Source organism: Petaurus breviceps, unplaced genomic scaffold, assembly GCF_028583685.1.
Source record: "Petaurus breviceps papuanus isolate PSGF00001 unplaced genomic scaffold, PetGlider_PUasm1.0 91133, whole genome shotgun sequence".
Lineage (NCBI taxonomy): Eukaryota > Metazoa > Chordata > Mammalia > Diprotodontia > Petauridae > Petaurus > Petaurus breviceps.
In genome coordinates, this window is record NW_027187419.1 from 72590997 (window position 1) to 72614698 (window position 23702).

At 36.1% G+C, this 23702-nt stretch overlaps 1 protein-coding gene and 1 long non-coding RNA gene across 4 annotated transcripts in view; one reads left to right on the forward strand and one right to left on the reverse strand.

The window, feature by feature from the left end:
• The window catches only part of LOC138154898 (uncharacterized), a 35809-nt gene extending 30487 nt beyond the window's left edge, over nt 1-5322 (forward strand). Inside the window, exon 3 of one of the 2 annotated variants that reach the window (XR_011166707.1) lies at nt 3683-5322. This is a non-coding gene — a long non-coding RNA (uncharacterized lncRNA). The remainder of the gene's footprint in view (nt 1-3682) is intronic. The other variant, XR_011166708.1, reaches the window with a different exon arrangement.
• A 5155-nt stretch (nt 5323-10477) lies between these two features.
• Nucleotides 10478-23702, reverse strand: part of MMADHC (metabolism of cobalamin associated D) — a 31736-nt gene continuing 18511 nt past the window's right edge. For both annotated transcript variants that reach the window (XM_069079893.1, XM_069079894.1), the window contains 4 exons: nt 23193-23301; nt 21194-21324; nt 14645-14731; nt 10478-12955 (listed from right to left, as the gene is read on the reverse strand). In XM_069079893.1, coding sequence (XP_068935994.1) covers nt 12761-12955; nt 14645-14731; nt 21194-21324; nt 23193-23301 — 522 coding nt within the window. In that variant the 3' untranslated portion in view covers nt 10478-12760. The remainder of the gene's footprint in view (nt 12956-14644; nt 14732-21193; nt 21325-23192; nt 23302-23702) is intronic.

Here is a 23702-nt window from a genome sequence, read left to right on the forward strand (position 1 = left end):
TGTTAAATAATGAGTTTTTATCCCAGAAGCTGCAATCTTTGGATTTATCAAACAGTAGATTACTGTAGTCTTTAGCTATTGTGTCTTGGGTACTTAACCTATTCCACTGATCCACTGTTTTATTTCTTAGCTAGTACCAAGTAGTTTTTTTTTTTTTAAGCAATCGAGGTTAAGTAACTTGCTCAAGGTTACACAGCCAGTTATTTCTGGGTGTGGTGCTGAGTGTCTGAGCCTGGGATTCGATCGCCAGGTCATCCCAACACTGGAGCCCGTGCTCTTACTCGCTGAGCCACCTGGCCACCCATAAGCAATTGGGGTTAAGTAACTTGCTCAAGGTTACACGGCCAGGTGTTTCTGGGTGGGTGCTAAGTGTCTGAGCCTGGGATTCGATCTCCAGGTCATCCTGACACTGGAGCTGGTGCTCTTACTTGCTGTGTTACCTGGCCGCCCCTACCAAGTAGTTTTGATGACTGCTGCTTTATAATACAATATAAGATCTGGTATAGCTGGGCCACCTTCCCTTGCAATTCTTTTCATCAACTCCCTTGATATTCTGGACTTTTTGTTCTTCCAGATGAATTTTGTTATTATTTTTTCTAGCTCTGTAAGATGATTTTTTGATAGTATGATTGATATGGCACTGAATAAGTAAATTATTTTAGGTAGAATTGTCATTTTTATTATGTTAGCTTGGTCTACCCACAAGCAACTGATATTTATTCCAATTATTTAGATCTGACTTTACTTGTGCGAAAAGTATTTTGTAATTGTGTTCATATAGTTCCTGGGTTTGTTTTGGCAGGAAGATTTCCAAATATTTTATAATATCTAAAGTAACTTTAAATGGAACTTTTCTTTTTATCTCTTGGTGTTGGGATTTGTTAGTAATATATAGAAATGCTGATGATTTATGTGGGTTTATTTTATATCCTGCAACTTTCCTAAAGTTTTTTTTATTATTTCATTTTATTATTTCATTGATTCTCTAGCATTCTCTAAGTATACCATCATATCACCTGCAAAGAGTGATAGCTTTGTTTCTTATTTGTCTATTCTAATTCCTTCAATTTCTTTTTTCTTCTCTAATTGCTGAAGCTAACTTTTCTAGTATAATATAGTAAGAAAGCTCGAGGTAATGATAGGATCTAGTAAAGATTTTTCAAGGATTGGGGAGACTTGGGCATGTTTGAAATAGGAAAACCATTAAATAGGGAGAAGGTGAAGATTTGAGAAAAAGGGGATGATTGAGAATGCACTGTGCTGGAGAAGAAAGGAGGGGGTAGAATCAAGTGCACTTTCAGAGGGGATAGCATCAGTAAATAGAAGGTCTGCCTCTTCAACAAAGGGTAGCAGATGATGTCAAAAGGTTTTGAGATAAAGAGAAGGGGATAGTGGATTTTCTTATTAAATAAGAGGCAAGGTCGATGGCAGCCACTTTCAGGGCGAAGAGAAAGTTTAGAACCCTTTCTGTAAGGAATGAAATAGGGAATGTATTAGGGAGGAATAAAAGGGCTGCCTTACTGAAAGGAGGACCTGATTAAGGTTAGAAAACATTAATTTGTAATAGGACCCATTAGCACTGTTGTGAGACTTCTGCTAACTGCATCAAGTAGGTCATATAATTAGAGGAGGAAGATGGTGGGACTACTCCAGGGCTGATCTCTTTTCTGCTCTAATGCACAAGACTTCAAGGATCAGAAATTCATGGGATCATATATTGAGAGCTGGAAGGAAAATTAGATTACCATTAGGATTTCTACTCAGCTCTTCTATACTCCCAGTCCAGCACTCTATCCCCTGTCACCTAGCTGCTTCAAATGAAACATGGTGCCTGCAGTAGTATCAGAAGCAATGTTAATGTTGGCATTCCTTCCACTGGCTTAGCTCACACCTCCTCTATAAGAGAGGAGATGGACTGCAAGAGTTGCTATTGCTAAAAATATCATCTCCCTGAAACCAACTTGGTGACAAGCTTTTCTGGATTTAGTTTTGTTAGTCCCTGGGCAATAGACACAGTTTGTCATTGTACCCACACACTGATGATGTCAGGGCATGGCCTTCAAGAATCCAAGGTCACCACTGAATACCATGAGGAGGCGTCAGAATAGGATTGTGGTGCTAGTTTCTAATAACAGTATCCAGTGTTTACACAGTGCTTTAAAGTTTGTAAACCACTTTATATACATGATCTCTGTCATCACAACAGCTCTATGAGGTAGGAGCTATTTAAAATTTTTTTTTTTTGCTTTTTTGGAGGGGGGAAGGCAGGACAATTGGGGTTAAGTGACTTGCCCAAGGTCACACGGCTAGTATTACGTGTCTGAGGCCAGATTTGAACTCAGGTCCTCCTGACTCCAGGGTTGGTGTTATATTCACTAGTAGGAGCTATTTTAAAAAATCCCATTTAACAGATGAAGAAACTGAGGTTGAGAGAAATTAAGTGACTTTCCCAGGGTCATACAGGTAGAAGGAAGAGCCAAAATTTGAACCCAGGTCCTTTGACTCCATGTTCAATATTGTTTTAGTTTAAAAGTCCCTTAAGACAACAATCTCATATTTCTTAGCCACATTAGTTTTTTGTTCATTAGCTCACTTATTCATTCATTCAAGAAAATGGTAGTGTCCAGCTTGATCACCTTATTCATCAGACTTAGATTTGAAAAGCTTTGACTCTTTCCAAAAATTTAACTCAATCTCCTAGGACAGACTTTGAAACACTACAGCTATTCAAAAGAAAGTGTGGGTTTGAGCTTTCTTCTTGAATAAAACCTGGGTTATTATGTAGACCTGTTATGTCTATCTGTATTCTTGTTTCATTTTTTAAAAACCCTTAAGTAAAAGTAGCTAGATGGCCAGACAGAGTGTTAGAACTGGAGTCAAGAAGACCTGAGTTCAAATGTGACCTCAGACAATTACTAGCTGTATGCCTCTGGACAAGTCACTTAACCTTTGTATGCCTCAGTTTCCTAATATGTAAAATGGAGATAATAATAGAACTTACCTCTCAAGGTTGTTCTGAGGATCAAATGAGATAATTGTAAAGGACTTAGCACAGTTTCTGGCATGTAGTAAACAAATTCTTTTTCCCTTTCTTTTTTCCTAAGGTTCATAAAATTTGTGTCTGTTCCCATTCTCTACCCTAATGCTTTGCTTTTTTTCCTTGAATATGATGCTATGGAATGGTAACTACCAACATTTGGGCTTTATCTAACAAAAAGATTTTTTTCCCTAAAAGCAATATTCAGACTAGCAAATTTAGGCTTTCAAAGGTTACAAGTCGAGGTTTACCACACTTCTCTAACCTCTACTCTTATGGCTTCTTCATTCATTCTAGCACTTAAGAGGAAAAAGAGATGTTTGCTAAAAGACGGGCCTGAAGTCAAGGTTTACCAAAGGTTAGCTCATTCCTTTGTTACCACCTTAGGCAAATGAAGGCAATAAATTATGAAGAAATCTATTTGCCAACGCAATAATCCTGTCTAAAGTCAGCTCAACAAGGAAACAGCAAGTGTCTACTATGCATTCTATTTACTATAGGAAAAAGGAGTTTGATATGGCATAGTAGATATAGTGCTGCATTTAAAGTCAGAAAGAACTAGTTCTTAGCTTGTCTCTGCTACTTATTAGCTTGGTGTAATGGTAATGGAATTTAAAGATCCCCTTGTGCTGACTTGGTTTTCAGGTTAAGTGTTAAAACCCAGAGCTTGTGAATCCCACTTGTGGGATGGACTTGTTGATGTGAAGAGAGGGGGCTGAACTGGGAGGAGCTGGTGCCATGGATAGAGAGGCCCAAGCAGAGAGAGGCCAGAAGAACTTTAGGGAGCAGCATCGTGGAGGCAGAGAGAAAATTTCCAGGGGCCAGAGTTGCTGAGAGAACTGGCAGTCAAAGCCATCTGGATTGATGAGGGCCAGTTGGAGCTGCCCAGGACTTCTGAGAACTGCCACCTGGAGCTGCCAAGAACTGAGGAGGCATCACTGTGGTACTGGTATTTTTTCTGTCTGTTTTGATGTCATTTTGCCACATCTAATTGCTGGTAAAGGACAGTGCTGTTGTTGCAGAGGTTCTGAAACCTTGCTGTTGGTTCAGAAGCTCTGAAGGATTTTCTTGTTGTATGTTTACAGAAATCCTGGAGGAGGGTCTTGCTGATGTTTTCAGGGGTCCTGAGGCTATTCTGCAGGCAGAGAGTGAATTGATGAGGATGCTGGCAATGTATATTGTGGCTTGGTTAAGCTTTGTCTTCCCAGGAACAGAGATTGCTGAGAACTTGCCTCGGGTCAAGATGAAGAAAAGATCTCTCCTTGGATATTGAATGCTATAACCTTGTTGTGGCTTAGGGGTAGATGGCCTTTGTGCTGTCCACTTCCCCTTTGAGAAGGTGCTTGGTGGTAACTGATGATAATTGTAATTCAGTTGTGATCCAGGGGTGGAGTACTTTGATTTTTGTAATTTGTGACTGACCAAATGAATGTGCTTTGTTTATACTTGGAAACTAATCTCCACTTGAGAAGAGACTTTGTGATTGACTAAATAAATGTACTAGCCAGGAGTGGAGTACTTTGACTTTATACTTTGTGACTGAATTGAGAACTTACTAAATGACTGAGTTACCCTGTATTTTAATTTTCTCTTTTCTGTGAATGTTTTGCTTTAATTTGTTACTGAATATATGGAGAGTTACTATGCTCATAATTTTGAACCTGAAAGTTGCTTTTGCTTGGCGTTATACTTGGTGACTGGGCAAGTCATTTGATTTTGCTGAACTTCAGGCAGCTCTCTGATCAATCAACAAAAATATCCATTTCCTTTTTGTTCTTCAATTAACATTTATTTTTTATTATCTTTCCATTAAAAAAAGGATATTTTAAGTGTGTGTGTGTCTTTGTGTATGTGTGTGTAGGTATCAGGCCAAATAAATTACCACATCAGCCATGTCCAAAAATGAATGCCTCATTCTACATCTTGAGACTATCACCTCCTCAGGAGGTCCACAGCATTCTTTATCATTGGCCCTACAGAACTTGGTTACAAGTTCCTATTATTTTCCAGGCACTGTGCTAGGTGCTTGAAAAATACAAAAATGAAACAGTTCTTGTCTTCCATTAGTCTGCATTCCACTAGAAAAATATACTAGTGCTACTCAAGACTACATTTATAGTGTCCTTGAGATCTGTATGCATTAGGTTGGCAGGGGAGGGGCAGTGTCCCACACTCACAAAATTACAGGTCCTTAGTACATGCAACCTATCTGCAAAGCACTGAGCCTAGGACTCTGGGGGAGATACAATGCTTTAAAAAGACTCAGTCCTTATACAAATGCATCTTAATCTGGTAAATGAATAAGATGCATAGCAGTAATGCATGATGAAGCAGCTTAACATATGATCTCAGAGTCAAGTTAGCCTGGTGGAAGTCCCTTTTCTAACACATCCTAGTTGTGTGATGCTGAGCAAATCTCTTAACTTTTCAGTGTTGCAGATATTTCTCTTAGAGTATAAATTGCAGAGAAATTGTAGATCTGAACTGGTAGAATTTCCTCATTGGGAGTTCCCTGCATCAATGAAATCACAGTTCTGGTCCCTCCAAAATGTATGATTACATTAGAAAAATACCAAGTGCTATGTGAAGTTGAGATAGAGAAGGTTGGTCATGATGGGGAAGGTGGCATTTTATGCAGGGCTTTATAAAGTGACCAGAGATTCAAGAGATGGAGTAGGGGAGAGGAAACATTCTAAACATAGAAAGACATGAACAAAAGGGAATGGGGTAGGAGGGATAAGTTGCATTCTGCTGCTTATTTTCAAATGAGCACTTTTTACATTAATTTAATTTTTATCATGAAATTAACAAACATTTCAATACATAAAGAACAAAAAAAGATTAAAATGTGAGTGTGGTACAATCTTTTTTTTCTTGTACTTTATATATGGAGATTCTTTGCTTGGTGTTAGTTCAGGATAAAATTTTAAAGTTTTCTAAAAGAGAATTTAAACTCTTTAGGAATGGATTGTTTTATTTTTTGTACCTGTCTCCAGTTATTAGTGATGTGTCCAGCATAGAATATTCCTATAATAAATGCTTGATCTATTGATTATATATGAATCCATTTTTAATATTATCCTGTCTTCCTTCTCTCCCTTTTTTCCTTCCTTCCATCACTAACAAATTACTCTTCTACTCCCTCAAACCTGTAACAAATAAGTATAATCAAGGAACATAACACATTAGGTCTGAAAACATGTCTCATTCTTTGTCTCTAACCCCTATGTCAAGGTATGGAAGATATATTTCAGCAGTCTTTTAATGTCATGATTGGTCACTGTTTTGCCAGGAGTTCTTAAGTCTTTCAAAGATTTTTTTTGTTTGTTTATATTATTTTGGGTCACTGTGTAAATTGTTCTAATTCTTCTGGTTTTACTCTACATCACTTCAAACATGTCTTCTAAAGTTTCTATGAATGCTTCATATTGTTTATGGCACAATAGTATTCCATTATATTTATATACCACAATTTGTTTGGTCTTTTCCCAATTGATCAGTACCCACTTTGTTCCTAAGTTATACTTTTAATGTTATTAATATTTTTAATGAGCCTTTTCCTTTTATCATTAACTTTGATGGAGTCAGTAAAAGGGTTGATATGGCTTAGTGATTTTGGGGGTAGATTTTCCAGAATGCTGGACTATTCACTAATTAGTGACTAAGTCACAGCTTCACAAACAGGACATTTATATGCCTACAGTGTCCAAAAATTGATATTTTCATCTTTTGTTATTTCTGTCAATCTGATGCCTATAAGGAAGAATCTTAGAGTAGCTTTAACTTCTATCATTTGTGATTTTGAAGTTTTCATGATTGCTAATATATTTCTTCAGTAAATCAGCCTTTTTGTAAACTTGGACTTTAAAACATATGTAATATTTTGTGTAAGGTAAAGAGACCCTAAGATAAAACAACATATAAAAGCTTCAGAAACTTAAATTCACTTATAATAAAGAATTTCAACCTGACAAAATAGTTAAGGCACAAGGCTAACTTATTTAGCTTGATAAAGGCTGCATGGGTTAATGAAGGGGAGCAAGGGATATGTCAAAGGCTTGGGTTCAAATTATAGCTCTGTTGCATTATCTCAGGCAAGTTAAAAGCTCTCTAGGTCTGGTTAATTACTTGTGAAATAAAAGGGTTAGACTAGATGATCTGTAAAGTCCCTTTTCTTTTTTAAAGCAACTGGGGTTAAGTAACTTGCTCAAGGTTACACAGCCAGGTGTTTCTGGGTGGGTGCTAAGTGTCTGAGCCTGGGATTTGATCCCAGGTCATCCCGACTCTGGGGCCTGTGCTCTTACTCACTGTGCTACCTGACTGCCCTGTAAAGTCCTTTTTCTAACTGTAAAAGTATTTTGACCTTAAGGCTCATACTTCAGAAATTTTTAGGCAGTAGGATGGCAACCCCCACTGGCAAAATGTGATGCTACAGACTGGCTTCTTTCAGGCATTATAAATGTTTAGACAGAAGGAAAAGATCTAAATAACTGAAGTAACATTTATTCATGGGTAGGTAAAGCCAATATAATAAAAATTTTTTACCTAACTAATCTATGTAATGCCATGCCAATTAAATTACTAAAAACTTAGCTTACTGAGAGAAAAAATAACAACAAAGTTCATTTAGAAAGAACAAAAGGTCAGGAACTACAAAGAAATCAGGGCAAAATAGGAAGGAGATCCAGTAGTATCAACTGTAAGTTACCTTAAATCATATTATAAGGTGGGAGTGTCACTGAACTGTAAAATGGATAATCTTATTTTAAATTAAAATTTTTCTTGTATAAATAAAAAGCTTAAATAGCCAAGAATAGAAGGTATTCAGAAAATTGGGGAAAAAACTTTTATAGACAATCTGTCAGATAGAATGGGACTGGGTTGGAGGTGTTGATGAGCTGGTTGATTCAGAAAAACATGGAAAGACTTGGACTTAACAAAAGAAGATGGTAGCCACCTTTACAGAAAAAGACAAGAAGAAATAAGCATAGTATAATTTTACATATGTCTATGAATGTTTATATATATATATATATGTATGTATATGTGAACATGTATATACATGTCTCTGCACTTAATTGTAGCCTTTTTGGGAATAAAGCAAAAAGTGCACAGCAGAGAACAAAGGAAAATCTATAAGGAAGCAAAACTGGGTGACTTTGAAAACAATGTATAGTATTTATTATATAGGTTTTTTTAAATGGAAATTTATTGCTTTATATTGAATCCTCTTTTATGTTCTGCTGTGTACATGGCATTGTTTTATTTCCTTATTTTGTACTTAAGTTTAAAATAAATTTAAGAACAAAAAAAATTAAAAGGAAAATAGGAGAGTCTTAAAAAAGTGGTCAGGAGTTGTCAGGTAGGTGGTACAGGTGGTCCATGTGTAACTAAGCCACAACCGTGTATGCGAAGTTGGAAAAGTGCTGGAAAGTATTGATAGAACCAAATTAGGTTTTCCTAGTTGACTTTGATACTATGCAAATTATAATTATGTAGTTCAGATCTCATTTATAGTTGAGGCTCAGAGAGATAAGTGACTTATTGAAAGTTAAAAGGCCAGTCTGTGGCAGAGCTTGGGACTTGAACCTCACTTTATGTTCATTGCTTTCCATTATACTTTACCATTTCTGTTGAAGAAATCAGAGTACTAGAGCCAGAAGACCTCAGAAAGCATCCACTCCAATTCCCTCATCTTGCAAATGAGAAAGCTGAAGCCCAGAGAAGTGATTTATTGGAGGTCACACACTGGCTAAACGATTTTATCTTTGTGCCAACATCTGCTTGGCTTTTGGCATGCAAGATATAGAGGGGATTAAACTGACATAAAATTTTTTCAACTTATTTGAGCAAAGTACTAGGATAATTTCTCTTTGGGTTTTAACCAAATTTGGTTCTAGAGGAAACATGGAAATCAAACTAATAATTATATTCACCTAAGATAAATGACTTTTTCCAGGAAATTAAACAGAATCCAGTAATCCTATAAGTTAATTGCTGTGCAGTAGGTACTACCAGCATCTCATTAAAATGACCTACACTAAATACAAACCCAGTTTATTTTGTGCTGTAACTTAACCTCACACTTCCAGTGATTTAGCTATACCATTAAAAATTTGAGACTAAAATGTTAGAATTTGCTTTATGCCAAATTTCAAAGTTTAATTAAATGGAGGCATCAATAATATATTTTGCTACTGTTAAGAAATTGAGACAAGGAGTGGGGAATCACACACTGAAAAATATTTACTGTTTAAGTGACTGTCAAAGATTTACTAAGCAGCTCTTCTAAAATAAATAGGAGAAATCAAATATTGATATCATAAAACATCTAAAGTAAAAACAAAAAACCCTGCTACTACAGAAGTTGCGACAACATAGAATACTATTTCTTCCGAATGTATTTTATTTACCTTTTTTTGGGGAAGGGCAATTGGGGTTAAGTGACTTGCCCAAGGTCACACAGCTAGTTTTTGTGTTAAGTGTCTGAGGCCAGATTTAACTCAGGTCCTCCTGACTCCAGGGCCAGTGCTCTATTCACTGTGCCAACTAGCCACCCCTGTGAATGTATTTTATAGTGAGCTCAAAATCTAGGTTATTCCCCTCCCCTTCAACTCCTCCTTCCCCAACTCCTTGGAATTAAGAGGTATTACAATCTAGGAAACACCTAATTAAAGATCTCCAGTAGGTAAACAGGTTAACTGAAAACAAAGATACATTTGACCCAGTTAGACTGATCTATCTATACTGAGTCATTTTTGGATTAATCATAACTTTCAGTAAATTAGAATGCCATACTTTCACCAAAACTACAGGCCATTCATTTCAATTTCCATAGCAAAATAAACATAAATTTTGTTTGACCTACTTGCTCTGTATAGCTAGATATGGGAAACATTCAGATTTTAGGTTATAATCACTGACTATATACAGGAGAGCTATTAATACTCAATAACTGAAGTTACAACTACTTACGGTATTTTTTTATGGAAAAATCCTTTATTTTTCTGCATATTTAAAAACAAATTTGTGGACAACTTAATGCTACAGTTGTCTACAAATGCTTTGGTTTCCATTCTTTTAACAGAATCCTTTAAAATAAGAATATTTCTTGACAAGCTATAATGTGTATACAAATTGGATGTTCAGACCCTAGACTTTTTTTTTCTTTTGGAGGGACAATTGGGGTTAAGTGACTTGCCCAAGGTCACACAGCTAGTAAGTGTTAAGTGTCTGAGGCCGGCTTTGAACTCAGGTCCTCCTGACCCCAGGGCTGGTTCTCTATTCATTGCACCACCTAGCTGTCCTGGATCCTAGACTTTAAAAAAAGAAACAATTTTTTGAAAAATGAACACTTATTTGCATCCTCTTTATATTTATGTGTCTGGCTCATACCTTGGGGAAAATAGACCTTGTACTTGGAGACATCAAAAGCTCTACTTGTAAAAATGTAGAAATAAGATCTTTATTTCTATCTACAAGCCCCCAAAATGATTAAGTACCTCATTTAATAGTCAAGGCACTATATATCATGTGATAACAGAAGCAGAAATGAAAAATTTAAAATATGAATTTGGACCTTCTGGGTGTTGACATGGCAAGGTATGGTTATACTATTGGTGTAATACAGAAAACTTACAAGTCAAAGATACAGTTTATAAAAAGTATTAAAGTGGTGACTGCAACTTAAGCTGCCAAAATTGGTACATATACAAAAATGAAAAAAAAAAAAGGGTATAAAAATATTTTTCAAGATAAACTGAAGTTGAACTTGTCAATGTCATTGGATCAATCCTAATTTAAACCAAGAAGCCTCATTTTTGAACAGTAGTGGATTTAGATATTCACTATTTTTGCAAGTACATTTCTAAGTCTTACTCAAGTAGAGTCATGGTCAAGGGAATGTATGAAAATAAGATTTGAGTTGTTTTTCAGGCATTTATTAGCACAGTAACTATCATCTATTTCTTTGTGTTAAGGGTAAGTGTTCACAGAACTCACTGGAGAAGAGTTTGTCTCCATGTTGACTATTTAAATATCACAACTTTGTCAAAACACTATTCCTTATAGCATAGAACGCTGTATAAGAAGTCCTTGTTTTTTTGCCATAATGCTGGTAACTGCATCAAAAACAACATAGAGAAAACAAACATTTTTCAATGCTCTGTTTATCTAATGCAAACACTGCAGTAAACCTTTTTACCAGAATGGCGTGCTTCTTTTTAGAAAGTGCTGACAGTTGACAAGAGAAATATATGAAATAATACATCCACTGCTCCAGCTGATGAATACAGGCAGGTCAAAGTAGCAATGAGTGAAAAAGTAGTATTTTAGGGGATACTAATGCATTAAGAGATAGGCAAAATATGAAGTATCAGGAACTACTTAAAAAGGCAGGGAATATATAGGACTATTTTCTTAAGAATCATACAATGAGGTATCACAGCATGGACCCTTGGGAGTTCATTAAGAGTCTTATTAGGGATGGTTTCTGTAATTGAATCATTAGTATCTAGAATTACAGAATGTTAAAAGCTGAAAGGGAACTTAGGGATTATCTTCTCCAACCTCTCATCTGGCAGCCCATTTATAAAATACTGACTATAGTGGTCAGTACAGATAAAAAGGGAATCACTGCTTTTCTTTACAATAAGTGATAACTTAAGTACTTTCTTTGTAAGCATAAACATCATTTGTTACCAAGCGAAGTGTTAATCAAGGAAGGTAATACTAGATTTTGTCATTTCTGTGGGTCAATTCTTTAAGTGTTTGATACCCTCACTTAACTACAGAAGGAACCCAAGATACAAGGGCAATGAATACTTTCTGGTATAAGTTAAATATTCTTATTATTTTCACGGTAGTTACTGGCAAAAGGCCAATGATACAAGATTAGTCTTTTCAAGTTTATATTGTCAAAAAATAAGTTCTGTCATTGACTGAGGTATTCTGTAACATGCAGCAGTTTCAATTTATCACTGGATTACAAAAAACAGATTTGGCAAATGAAACAAAAAATGATCTATAATAAACAAATGTGTTTACATTCTGACACTATTAAACCCAAGGCCTAAAACATCTTAGGTTATATAATGATGTTGATGTATGCACCTTAACACAAAGTAAGTATCTACAGAGTAAAAATGAGGAAAATATCAAAACTTCAAAAGTTTTAGATTTGAGGAAGACCAACTTTAAAAATGTAGTAAAAAGTGCAGCTTTTCCAGTAAACATGGAGAAAAATTCTTAACCCGAATCTATATTTCACAACTACAATGCACCAAAATTGTGCAACTTGATAAGATTTACATGGATCTGAATTTTAAAGTTTCCAGAAATGAATTTGAAAGGCATCACAATGGGAAAAGAAACATCATCTTCATCTACTTAACCTGTGATTTATTTTTGGAAGGATGTAAGTAAAACTGCAATTTTCAAATATAAAGAAGAAAAAGCTCAAACTCTCCATAAACAAGTAATATGGGATCCTTAGATCCATATGAATTACTGCTTTTTATATAATGTAGGTGGTTAACATGTATTGAACAGAAGTATGAGTGAACATTTGCCATTTTAAAAAAAATCTCATAAATCACAAACTCTTAAGTTTACAGATGCTGAAATAAATATTTTTTTTAACCTAGAAATGAGTATTTTAAAAAGCTGAAGACTTCTTACAGTGTTTGTAGACAAAGTGTCAAGTACAAATAATGTAATTGCCACCTAGTTTCCACTTAATTTCTTCATAATGTGACTGTCAGCTGTGGCATTCGTGAAGATACTTCCAACAACTACATGGGTACCCCAAAGACTATGGCGAATCACTTTGCAGCATCCAAGATCATCAACAGAAAACCCTAATTGTCGATAACGCTCATCTGTTTCAAAAAGAGTGTTGCTTGTATATGGTCCAAAAAACTAAGGATAAAAAAAAAATCAGTAAGGAAGATATTTATTACTTGGAACCAGTGAATAGGAATAAACTTTCTAAACCAAACAGATCTTAATTCTATGGCATAAATAACTTTACCTCACAAACGTAAACAAAGAGACCATTAAGGTACCTACTTCAGAATAGTGCCTCTTACAGTACTTCTAAGCAATTAATTACAAAAGACAAAGACTGCTCTCTACCCTTCTTTGACTTTTCTTATTTGTTTAAAAACAAAATCTAGAGTATTTGAAATACAAGCCCAACATTATATTCTCTTCTAAGGAACATCTTAAGCACTGCCTAATTTTAATTCTGCCTAATTGGTAAAAGAAAAATGCTAGCTACATTACACATTAATATACATATATTATATATGTATATATGTTTGTGTGCATGTGTGTGCATACACATATATCTCAGTTGTATTTAGATAAAAATATATAGATTTTTTTTCTACAATATTTTCCAAGGGAAAGGAATTAGATATGATTTAAATTTCACAGAGAAATCTCGGATGAGAAAACTCCTGCTTCCAAAGTAGGCTGGCACTTTTTCTGCAATTTATAGTCTTAGAGATTTGCCTAGAAGACTAAGAGGTTCAGTTTCAGAGATGATATGTCAGAGGCAACACCTGAACTCAAGTCTTCCTGGCTTAAAGGCTAGTTTCATATTGATTACATCATGATACTTCTCACTAATTCTTTACATGTGTAATATTTTACTTGGCAAGGATCCTTGAAATGTAAAAATAATTTATTAACTCATAAACTTGTTCTTAAAATACACAAGTAGAAATTTAAGATTATAAAAATTAAAACTCATAAAGTAACTTGACTGAACATAAATTTTCACTAAGGGTCAAATTTTAAAAATGTTGGCATCCAAAATATCAATAAGGATGATCTTCAATACATACTTTCAGTAATTTAGTTTTTTCCTTAAAAGAATTTGAAGTGTTTAGCATACAGAAGTCAATTTAACTTAGTACAGAATTCTAACGTTTCATTAAATTCACAACAGTCAGTATGCATTTAATATATGCTTACTATAGTACAAAACACTGTGCTGAGTGCTACGGATACAAAGAGCAAAAAACAATCCATGCTTTCAAGCAGCATACAACTAGCAATGGTGGGGAACCTGCAGCCTTGAGGCTACATGTGGCTCTCAAGGTCTTCAAGTGTGATCCTCTGACTGAATCCAAACTTCACAGAACAAATCCCCTTAATACAATGATTTGTTCTGTACAACTTGGACTCAGTCAAAAGGTCACACCTGAGGATCCAGAAGGTCACATGTGGCCTTGAGGATGCAAGCTCCCAACCCCTGATGGAAGAGACAATGTATAACTATCTAGGTACACACAAGAGATATGCTAAAGGTATCGGCAGTTGGGAAGACCAGGAAAGGTCTCCTAATGATTAAACAGTTATCATTACTTATGAAAAATATGCTGATTTTACAGCAAACAGAAATTATTTTGGCTTCTCAAAGTGCAAATGAGAAGCTGGAATGAGAGGCTCTCCAAGTATCATTCAGGTATGATTTCTGAACAATATTCCCATTTAAATGAACTTCCAAAAATACCTATTCACTTCAGCACTATAAAGAGTTCACCCATCTCAATCCTCTCTAGTCTCAAATATTCTAGCTTTCATAACATATTTACTCACTGCCAATCCAGATGATGGATCAATAAAGTCAGCCCAATAGCCTTCAGTACGTAAAGCATAGCAAATTTCTTTAGCACCATTTATAAACTGCAAGCAAATAAAGAAATTACACAAATCATTCTAGTGTCAGTTTTTACTATGCTAAAATAAAATCCTGAATAGAACATGTTTTGCTTTGAGGTGACCATTAGCAATAAAATTAATGATTAACATTAAGTACTATTCTAATAACATTGTAATATCTTTGCCAAATGGAAAAAGAGTGATGGCTTGTACATTTTACAACTGCTTTGATCATTATTCAGTAACATTTTAATTTACTTCCTATTTTATGAACTATTATTCAAAATAAATTCTGTGCAATTGCCCAGATTCCCCCCACCTTACCCCCAAATGACCTGTAGTTACTCTTATCTTTGGAGGGGTGTGAATATCAGATGAAAGACTAAAATATTAAATGAGAAAACACAGGGCCAATTTCTGTCCCTTGAATGAAAATCCTAAAACTCATTTCCATAATCATTAAGAACTGTGTTTAAAAATTGTGATGTCAACTATATGTCAGTCCAAGCTCTTGAAGGGTTTATAATCTCTTCTAGATCTAAACTAGATATGAAACAGGATATCTCTCTACATATATGCATACATGCACACACAGAGGAAAAGAAAATATGGTGCTATAATATTCTCCATAATTCTGAGATTCTAATAGTTCTACATCAATCTATACTTGTTGATAGATTTTTCTTTTGCTTTTTGGAGGGGGGAAGGTAGGGCAATTGGGGTTAAGTTATTTGCCCAAGGTCACACAGCTAGTTTTTGTGTTAAGTGTCTGAGGCCACATTTGAACTCAGGTCCTCCTGACTCTAGGGCCAGTGCTCTATTCACTGTGCCACCTAGCTGCCCCATTTCTACAAAGTTCTACCCTACTTTTCCCTTGGGGCACTCTAGGTACTATAGAAATACTTTATAAAATGCATGTTTATTTCTAATATTTTATATGGTCATACATAAATATAGGTTTAATAAGAACTGTTAGGGACAAATCAAATAAGCAAGTACAGAGCTATAAAGGGATTGATGTCTATGTATATTACCTGTGGGAAGAAAATAAGATTTATAAACATAAGAAATTATAGAAGACAAGGTAAAGGTAGATGGATTTCATTACATAAAAACAAAAATATAACCAAGATAAAAATAACATTGAAACGAACACTTGACAAAAGCATCTCTCTCACACGCACATGTGCGCGCGCATACACACACACGTGCGCAGTCCATACCCCTGCACAAACAATGAAAGAATATTCATTTCCTAATGGACAGATGGTCAAAGGATATATACGAGTCACAACAGATAATAATCACTTGAAAGTATTCACTCTGATTTGCCTTAAGGAATGAATAACATACGCACTCAATTGGGTATCTTATCCTACAGGAAAATAGAGGGGAAGAGGATATGAGGAGGGATGATAAAAGGGAAGGCAGACTGGGGGAGGGGATAGTAAGAAGCAAACACTTTTGAAAAGGAGAAAACAATAAATGGGGGTGGGTGGGAGAGGACGTAAGGAAATATAGTTAGTTTTTCACAATATGACTACTCTGGAAATGTTTTGCACAACTATACATGTATAACCTATATTGAACTGATTGTCTTCTCAATGGGGGGGGGATTGAGGAGAGAAGAAGGAAGAGAATCTGGAACTCCAAGTTTAAAAAACAAATGTTAAAAAACAAATTATTTTTACAGGCAACTGGGAAGTAAAATATACAGGCAATGGGGTATAGAAATCCATCCTGCCCTACAAGAAAGTAAGATGGAATGAGATAAGGGGGGCATAGGTGGGCAGAAGAGAGGGCAGACTGGGGGAAGGCATAGTCAGTATGCTTGCCATCTTGGGGTTGGGGGTAGGGGAGAGATGGGGAGAAAATTTGGAACTCAAAGTCTTGTGGAAATGAAAGCTGAAAACTAAAACCAAATAAATAAAATTATATAAAATTTAAAAAAGTATTTACTCTGCTTAAAAAATCAAAGCAAAACAATATCAAAACTATTATGTACCAGATAGCATTTACCAAACTGGTAAAAATAGCCCAAAATGACAAAAGTAATTGATGGTGGGATCATGGAAAAACCAGATGCACACATACATAGCTGGTAGTATTGTAAAAGGCTTTTCAAAAAGATTTCTTAAAAACAGTTTGGCAGTTTATTTAGAGAATTATAAAAATAACCATAACCTCTGATTCAGTGATGTCCATTACTGGGATTAATCTTGAGGTCATTATCCAAGAGAAAAAAAAAGTTGTCCTAAGATACTTTTAGCAATGTTATTTGTTATTATATTTAAAAAAAAGGATCTGTACACCTATTGAGGAAGATTGAATAATTTGTTGTATATAAAATATGTTGGAACATGATAATGCATTTAAGAGCAGTAGGCATAAATTCAATCAACTCAGCAAGCATTCTACTCATTGCAGTGCACAATGCTAGCTACAAAAACCAAAGCCAAATAAGTCTTTTTCTTCCAAAGGATTATCTTCTACCTAGGGGATAAAACAAAAAATAGGAAGGCTTAGACAGAAATTTGGGAATGAGAGCATTAATAATTAGGGGAGGAGAAATCCAGAAAGGGTAGGTGGAACCAGAGTTGAGATTTGAAGTCAGGTCTTATTAACTCCAGGTAGGGCACTCTTAGCTACTGTGCCACCTAGCTGTTAAACTAAGTAAGGTGAAATAATCTGGAAAGGTAGGCTGGAGCCAGATTTAAATGCCCAGGAGTAGTACTTTATAATTGAAACTGAATGTTCTTGAAAGAAAAAGTGAGGTCTGCCCTACACTTTTTTTTTCATTTTTCAAACGCTTTATTAACTTCTGATTTACATCATTTATTTCTGCCAGATTTTGAGTTACAAATTTTCTCCCTGTTTTTCCCCTAACCACCACCCCAAAATAGCAGTCCCATAGGATATCACCTCTTACAATCTGCTCTCTCCCATATTTTTTCCCATACCACTTTTGACTTTTCCAGTAGGGCATGATGGATCTCTATGCCCCAGTGCCTGTATCTTATTTCCCAATTACATGTAAAATAGTATTAATAATAGTGTGTATGTGTGTGTGTGTATATTTTAAACATTTGATTTTAAAACTTTGAATTCCAGATTCATTCCCTTCCTCCCTTGTCACCCACCCTTACTGGGAAGATAAACAGTTGAGTATAGGTTGTACATGTGTAGCTAATGCAAAACATTAACATAATACATATATTGTAAAAGACTGACTATATTTCCCTCCCTCCTATCCCATCTCCCACTTGTTCTATTCTCTTTGATCCCATACCTTTTCAAAAGTGGGTGATTCCAACTCCCCCCCCCCACCGCAGCCTGCCCTCCCTTCCATCATCCCCCCTCTCATCCCCTTCTCTCCTATTCTCCTATAGGGTTTGATACTCTATTTAGTAGGTATTTCATTCCCTCCCCAGGCAAAACTCAATGAGAATAAGGTTGACCCATTCCCTTTTGCCTTCCTATTCTTCCCCTCCATTGTAACCATTTGCCCTTGCCTCTTCTATATGAGATAGTTTACCCCAATCTGTCTCTCCCCATCTCCTCTCATTATATTCCTCTCTCACCTCTTAATTTCACCTTTTAAGTATCATTCTTTCCTATTAAATTGGTCCTGTGCCCTCTATCTATGTATACCTGTAAACATATATACACACATTTACATATGTATTCATATGCCCATATACTCTCATATATATATTTCTATTCCCTTCACCTATTTTCATACTGAGAAAAATTTCATAAGTTACAATTATTGTTTTTCCATGTAGGAATGTTAATAGTTCAACTTTGATAAGTTCCTTATGATTTCTTTTCCCTGTTTAACTTTTCATGCTTCTCTTGCTTCTTGTATCTGAATGTCAAATTTTCTATTCAACTCTGGTTTTTTCATCAAGAATGCTTGAAAGTCCTCTATTCCACTGAATGACCATATTTTCCCCTAAAACATGATACTCAGTTTTGCTGGGTAGGTGATTCCTGGTTTTAATTCCAGCTCCTTTGACCTCTGGAATATCACTTTCCAAGCCCTTCGATCCCTCAGTGTAGAAGCTGCCAGATCCTGGGTTATCCTGATTGTGTTTCCACAATATTCAAATTGTTTCTTCCTGGCTGCTTGTAATATTCTCTTCTTAATCTGGGAACTTTGAAACCCAGCTATAACATTCCTAGGAGTTTTCTGGTTTTTCCCATGAGATATTTCACATTGCCTTTTATTCTTTCATTTGTTTGGATCTGTTTAACAGCATCTTGATTTCTCATGAAGTCATTAGCTTCCATTTGCTCCAATATAATTCTGAAGGAATGATTCTCCTCAGTGAGCTTTTGAGATTCTTTTTCCATCTGGCAAATTCAGCTTTTTAAGGCATTCTTCTCCTCATTGGCTTTTTGAGCCTCTTTTGCCATTTGAGTTAGTCTATTTTTTAAGGTGTTATTTTCCTCAGTGAGGCTGACTCTCATTTCGTAATTTTCTTGCATTGTTTTCATTTCTCTTCCCAATTTTTCCTCCACTTCTCTTATCTGCTTCTTAAGGTCCTCTATGGCCTGTAACCACCTCGTATTTTCCTTTGAAGCTTTTGGTGCAGGAGTTCTGATTTCATTGTCTTCCTCCTGTTCCATGCTTTGATTCTTTTTGTCCCCAAAATAGGAGTCTAATGTTGGAATCTTCCGTTTGCTTTGTTTCCTTTGCCTGGTCAAGTTGCCACTCAATTACTTGACTTTTGGGCTTTTTGCCACAGTAGGACTCTGCTACCAGATAGGGGAGCTTTGTACCAAACGTTGGGGTTTTCTCAGCTGCCAGAGGGATTAGTTGGCTGCCCTTGCTGAAGCCTCCATACTCTCTGGCAAGCTGCACACACCCCAGGATCTCCTTCCTAGACGGCAATCCAGATTCAAGGAGGTTAAAGCAAGAGTGATTACCCCTCAGACTGGTCGCTTGGTCCTCCTACATTCTGCAGGCCAGGAGCTGAAGCTGTCACATGGGGGCGGCAGCACAGCCAGGGCTCCTCAGCAGCTTCTCGCCCTGGGAGCAAAAGACAACGCTCTCCCAACTATTGGGTCCCAAAGTCCTTACTGCACTGACCTCTCACTTTGTTCTTCTGTTGATAAATCTGGAAACGGCCACAGCTGCTGGTGATCTGCAGTGCCTCCAGCTGGTGGCTGGTCAGGCCCGTCCTGGGACTAAAACTTTGGTGTGGAGCTGGGCTCGGTTCCCAGAGCGCTGGGCTGGCCGATTCCTGCCAGGCTGTCCTTAGCAGGAGGTTAGTTTCTCTGTGTCATTTTGTGGGTTCTGCAGCTCCAAAGGATTTGAGCCCAGGGCCTCTGCACTTATGGACCTCAGCAAGCCATTCATAACTTAATAATCTCAAAAGAAATGCTAGGGCAGAGGTTTCAAACATGAGGCTCACAAAACTTCCAAGTGTGTCCAGAACCAGACTGATATGCAGATGGGAACAATTTAACAAAAATAAAAATACAACAGAATATAGTTAATATGAATATGCTGTTTTCTAAGTTAATATGCACATGCAGGTATCTTTGGATGGGATCTATTGGCCCCCAATTCTTTTTGTTTGACATCACTTGCTTAGAGCACTGAGATGTGGCTTACAGCTATAGTACAGGTCTATCAGACTAGCACTTTCCATCCAAACTACCCCTTACCCTCATTCTTCATCTATAAAATGGAAATGATACACATAGTACTTAGGGTTGGTATGAAGATTAAAAGATATAATGTAAAAAGCACTTTGTAAACTTTAAAGTGTCATATAAATATCACCTATTATCTTTATTTTGTTCATGTTTATTGAAAGCAAAAGTTGCACGGTTACTGCTTTTAAAATTTTGATAGCACCAGTTCTGTACACAAAGTACAGATGCCTTCTGATTTCAAGGTTTTCCACTACATCACAGTGGACTATAACAAACATGAGGCAGAACAGCACAGTGAAGAGTCAGGAGATTCAGGATCTTTCTCCTCAAATACTCTATCTCTGTAGTCCTAGGAAGGTTGCTTCTTTGAAATTCAGCTTTTTCATCTGTAAAATGGGGATAATTACAATACTACCCATTGGACAGGGTTAACTGGGAGGATCAAATGACAATGTAAAGTGTTTTCTAAACCATAAAGTGCAATATAAACGTTAGCTATGATCATTATTAGTGGGCATAGCCAAAGGTCATAATTTCAAAAGTAAAAACATTTTGATAAATGAGTACACAGAAGAGAGAAAGGGAGAGGAGAAGCAGTTTGGCAAAGTAGATAGATAACAAGCTGGCCCTAAGTCAGGAAGGCCTAGCATCAAGTCCTGAATCTAGCTTTGTATCCATACCCCAGCAAAAACAGATGAGGAGGCAATCCACATTGGTGGAGACAGTTTCCATATGATGGAGTTCCTTATACCAATGATATCACAGATAGATGGCATCCACTCCAGGGGAAAAAAGGTAAGAAATATCAGGTGTACATACCTTTTCTAACAGCATTTCTCTTTCATTTTCAACCTCTTCACTCCATATGGTCATATCATTTTTTGTTTTCTGTGTTACAGTTAGTACCACTAATTTGCCAGAATTCACTTCTGGAAACATTGATTCAAAATCTGATGAAAGAATAAAATCAACATTCCATGGAGATACAGATTATAATTTTACCCTTATCTTCTTCTCATTAAATTACAAAAGTAAGGTACCTTATTGTGCCAAAGAGTATCCCATTTTTAACAGATGAAGCAAGGTCATAGTAGTATAAGAGATAGTATTTTTGAAATTAAGTTTCTCCTAAGTCTGAGTCCAGTACTTTTTCTACTAAACATTGCAGCTTCTCAATAATGATGAAGATGATGGTCATTGTTATTATTACTACTTCAGATTGTTAATAGTATGAATTTTAAATTTAAAACCTGGGTTCATTCTTATCCTTTATAGATTAGAAAAACTTCCACCAAGATCCTATTCTAAATGCTTCCTCAAGACATGGAAATGATCCTCACTTTTGAAGGCTATGTTGGTAAAACAAACTCTAGCAGGCCTACTGAGCTGGAAGGACTTTAAGGACAGGTCCAATGGCAGATTGTCTGAGGGAAAGTTTAGCTCAAGTTTGAAGAGGCTTATCACAAAAATGATCAATTCTGTATGGCCACAGCAACTCATGTAGGGTTCTCCATTAAGATGTAAAGTGTCTTAGTGAAGGGAGTACACATGCCAGAGATGCCATAAATTTTTAAAAAGTATTTAAAGAAGGCTACATAGAAATTCTAGCATTATTACCTTGATAGAGCTTGATCAAGATGTGCGCAAGGTATTTAGGGAAGAAATATATTACTGTAGTATCCTTTTTTTTTTTTTTAGAAAAAGAATACTGTAATTTCTAAAAGGTACTTTGTGCATAAGGATGGAAAATGAAACTTAAAATAAGCCCAATTATTTTTTTTTAAAGCAATTGGGGTTAAGTAACTTGCTCAAGGTTACACGGCCAGTTATTATTTCTGGGTGTGGTGCTGAGTATCTGAGCCTGGACTTGATCCAGGTCATCCCGACACTGGAGCTGGTGCTCTTACTCGCTGAGCCACCTGGCCGCCCCTAAGCAATTGGGGTTAAGTAACTTGCTCAAGGTTACACGGCCAGGTGTTTTTGGGTGGGTGCTAAGTGTCTGAGCCTGGGATTTGATCTCCAGGTCTTCTCAACACTGGAGCCGAGCCGGTGCTCTTACTCGCTGTGCTACCTGGCTGCCCCAGCCCAATTATTTTAAAAGATGCAAATAATTTCTGAAAAAGAACACATTTTGGTTCCCTAAGATGAACTTACTTTTTAATAAGAAATTACATCTCTTTCATAATTCTGTTGACAAACACACATACACAAGAACTAAGTGAAATCAGAGTCATTCATCTATTACTACTCTTTCACTTTACTGATGAAATAAGGGCCCTTTTATAAAGGTTTGCTTAAGTTCACATTATGTGATAAGGCTCAGGGTCAGGACTGGAATCCAGGTCTCCTGAGTCCTACAGTTCCAGTACAACAAGTTGGAGTATTTTAGACTTATATCCAACGTTCATAAATACAGGCAATCTGTTAAAATGCAAGTTCTTTGAGGACAGAGGTTGATGTTTTTATCTTAGTGCCTCACAAAATGCATGTAGTAGGTGAACTGTTAATTATTAATAATGATCAAATTGTTAATGTTTATTATAACATAGCAGCACGGTTAATTTTCTACTCCAAAATGGAGTAGAAAAAAAGGGACAGCACAAAAAGTGACAAAACTAAATTATTCCTTAAGGAATGTATTATGGGGTAATATGTTACGAAGAGCTTGCTATGGTCAAGGTAAAAGCATTCAAATGTTAAAAATGCATTAAATCACTATGATTTAAACACTGCCACCACTAGGGAACATTCTTCAACAGTAAGAAAATTACCTATGTTATCTGGTTATCAGTGCCACAGAAAATAAAACACACTATACCTTTTCGAAGTAGCTCTGGACATGTTTGTATTACACATTCTACTTTGGCATTTTCAAAGTAAGTTTCTGCTCTGTTAATGTCCTGTTGTTCAACAGGTACATCACTGCCCTAAGGAGAACAAAACAATTTAAGTAGGTAAAATGTGTGTCAAGTAACCCGTCATATGTTTCTGTGACATCCGTGAAATCATATTATAATGTGTCACTATTTGTCTTTTGTATAAAACAAGGACAGTATTAACCCACATAGAATTCTTGTGAGTTGACAGATGATGATATAAATAGTTATCAAACACTTAACAAAGAGATACATACAATATAAGGCCCAAAGGTATAATTATGTACAAAGTAATGAATAACTTAATTGGTCAAACAAAAAGTATTACCTATCAACCAAACATCTGTGTAAATTAAAAAAAAACAACACACTTTAAAAATAATTTTATACTCTTATTAAAATAAAGGGTTTCTCACTAGGAGTTTGTTCCCTAATTTGAGAGGTCAAAGGGA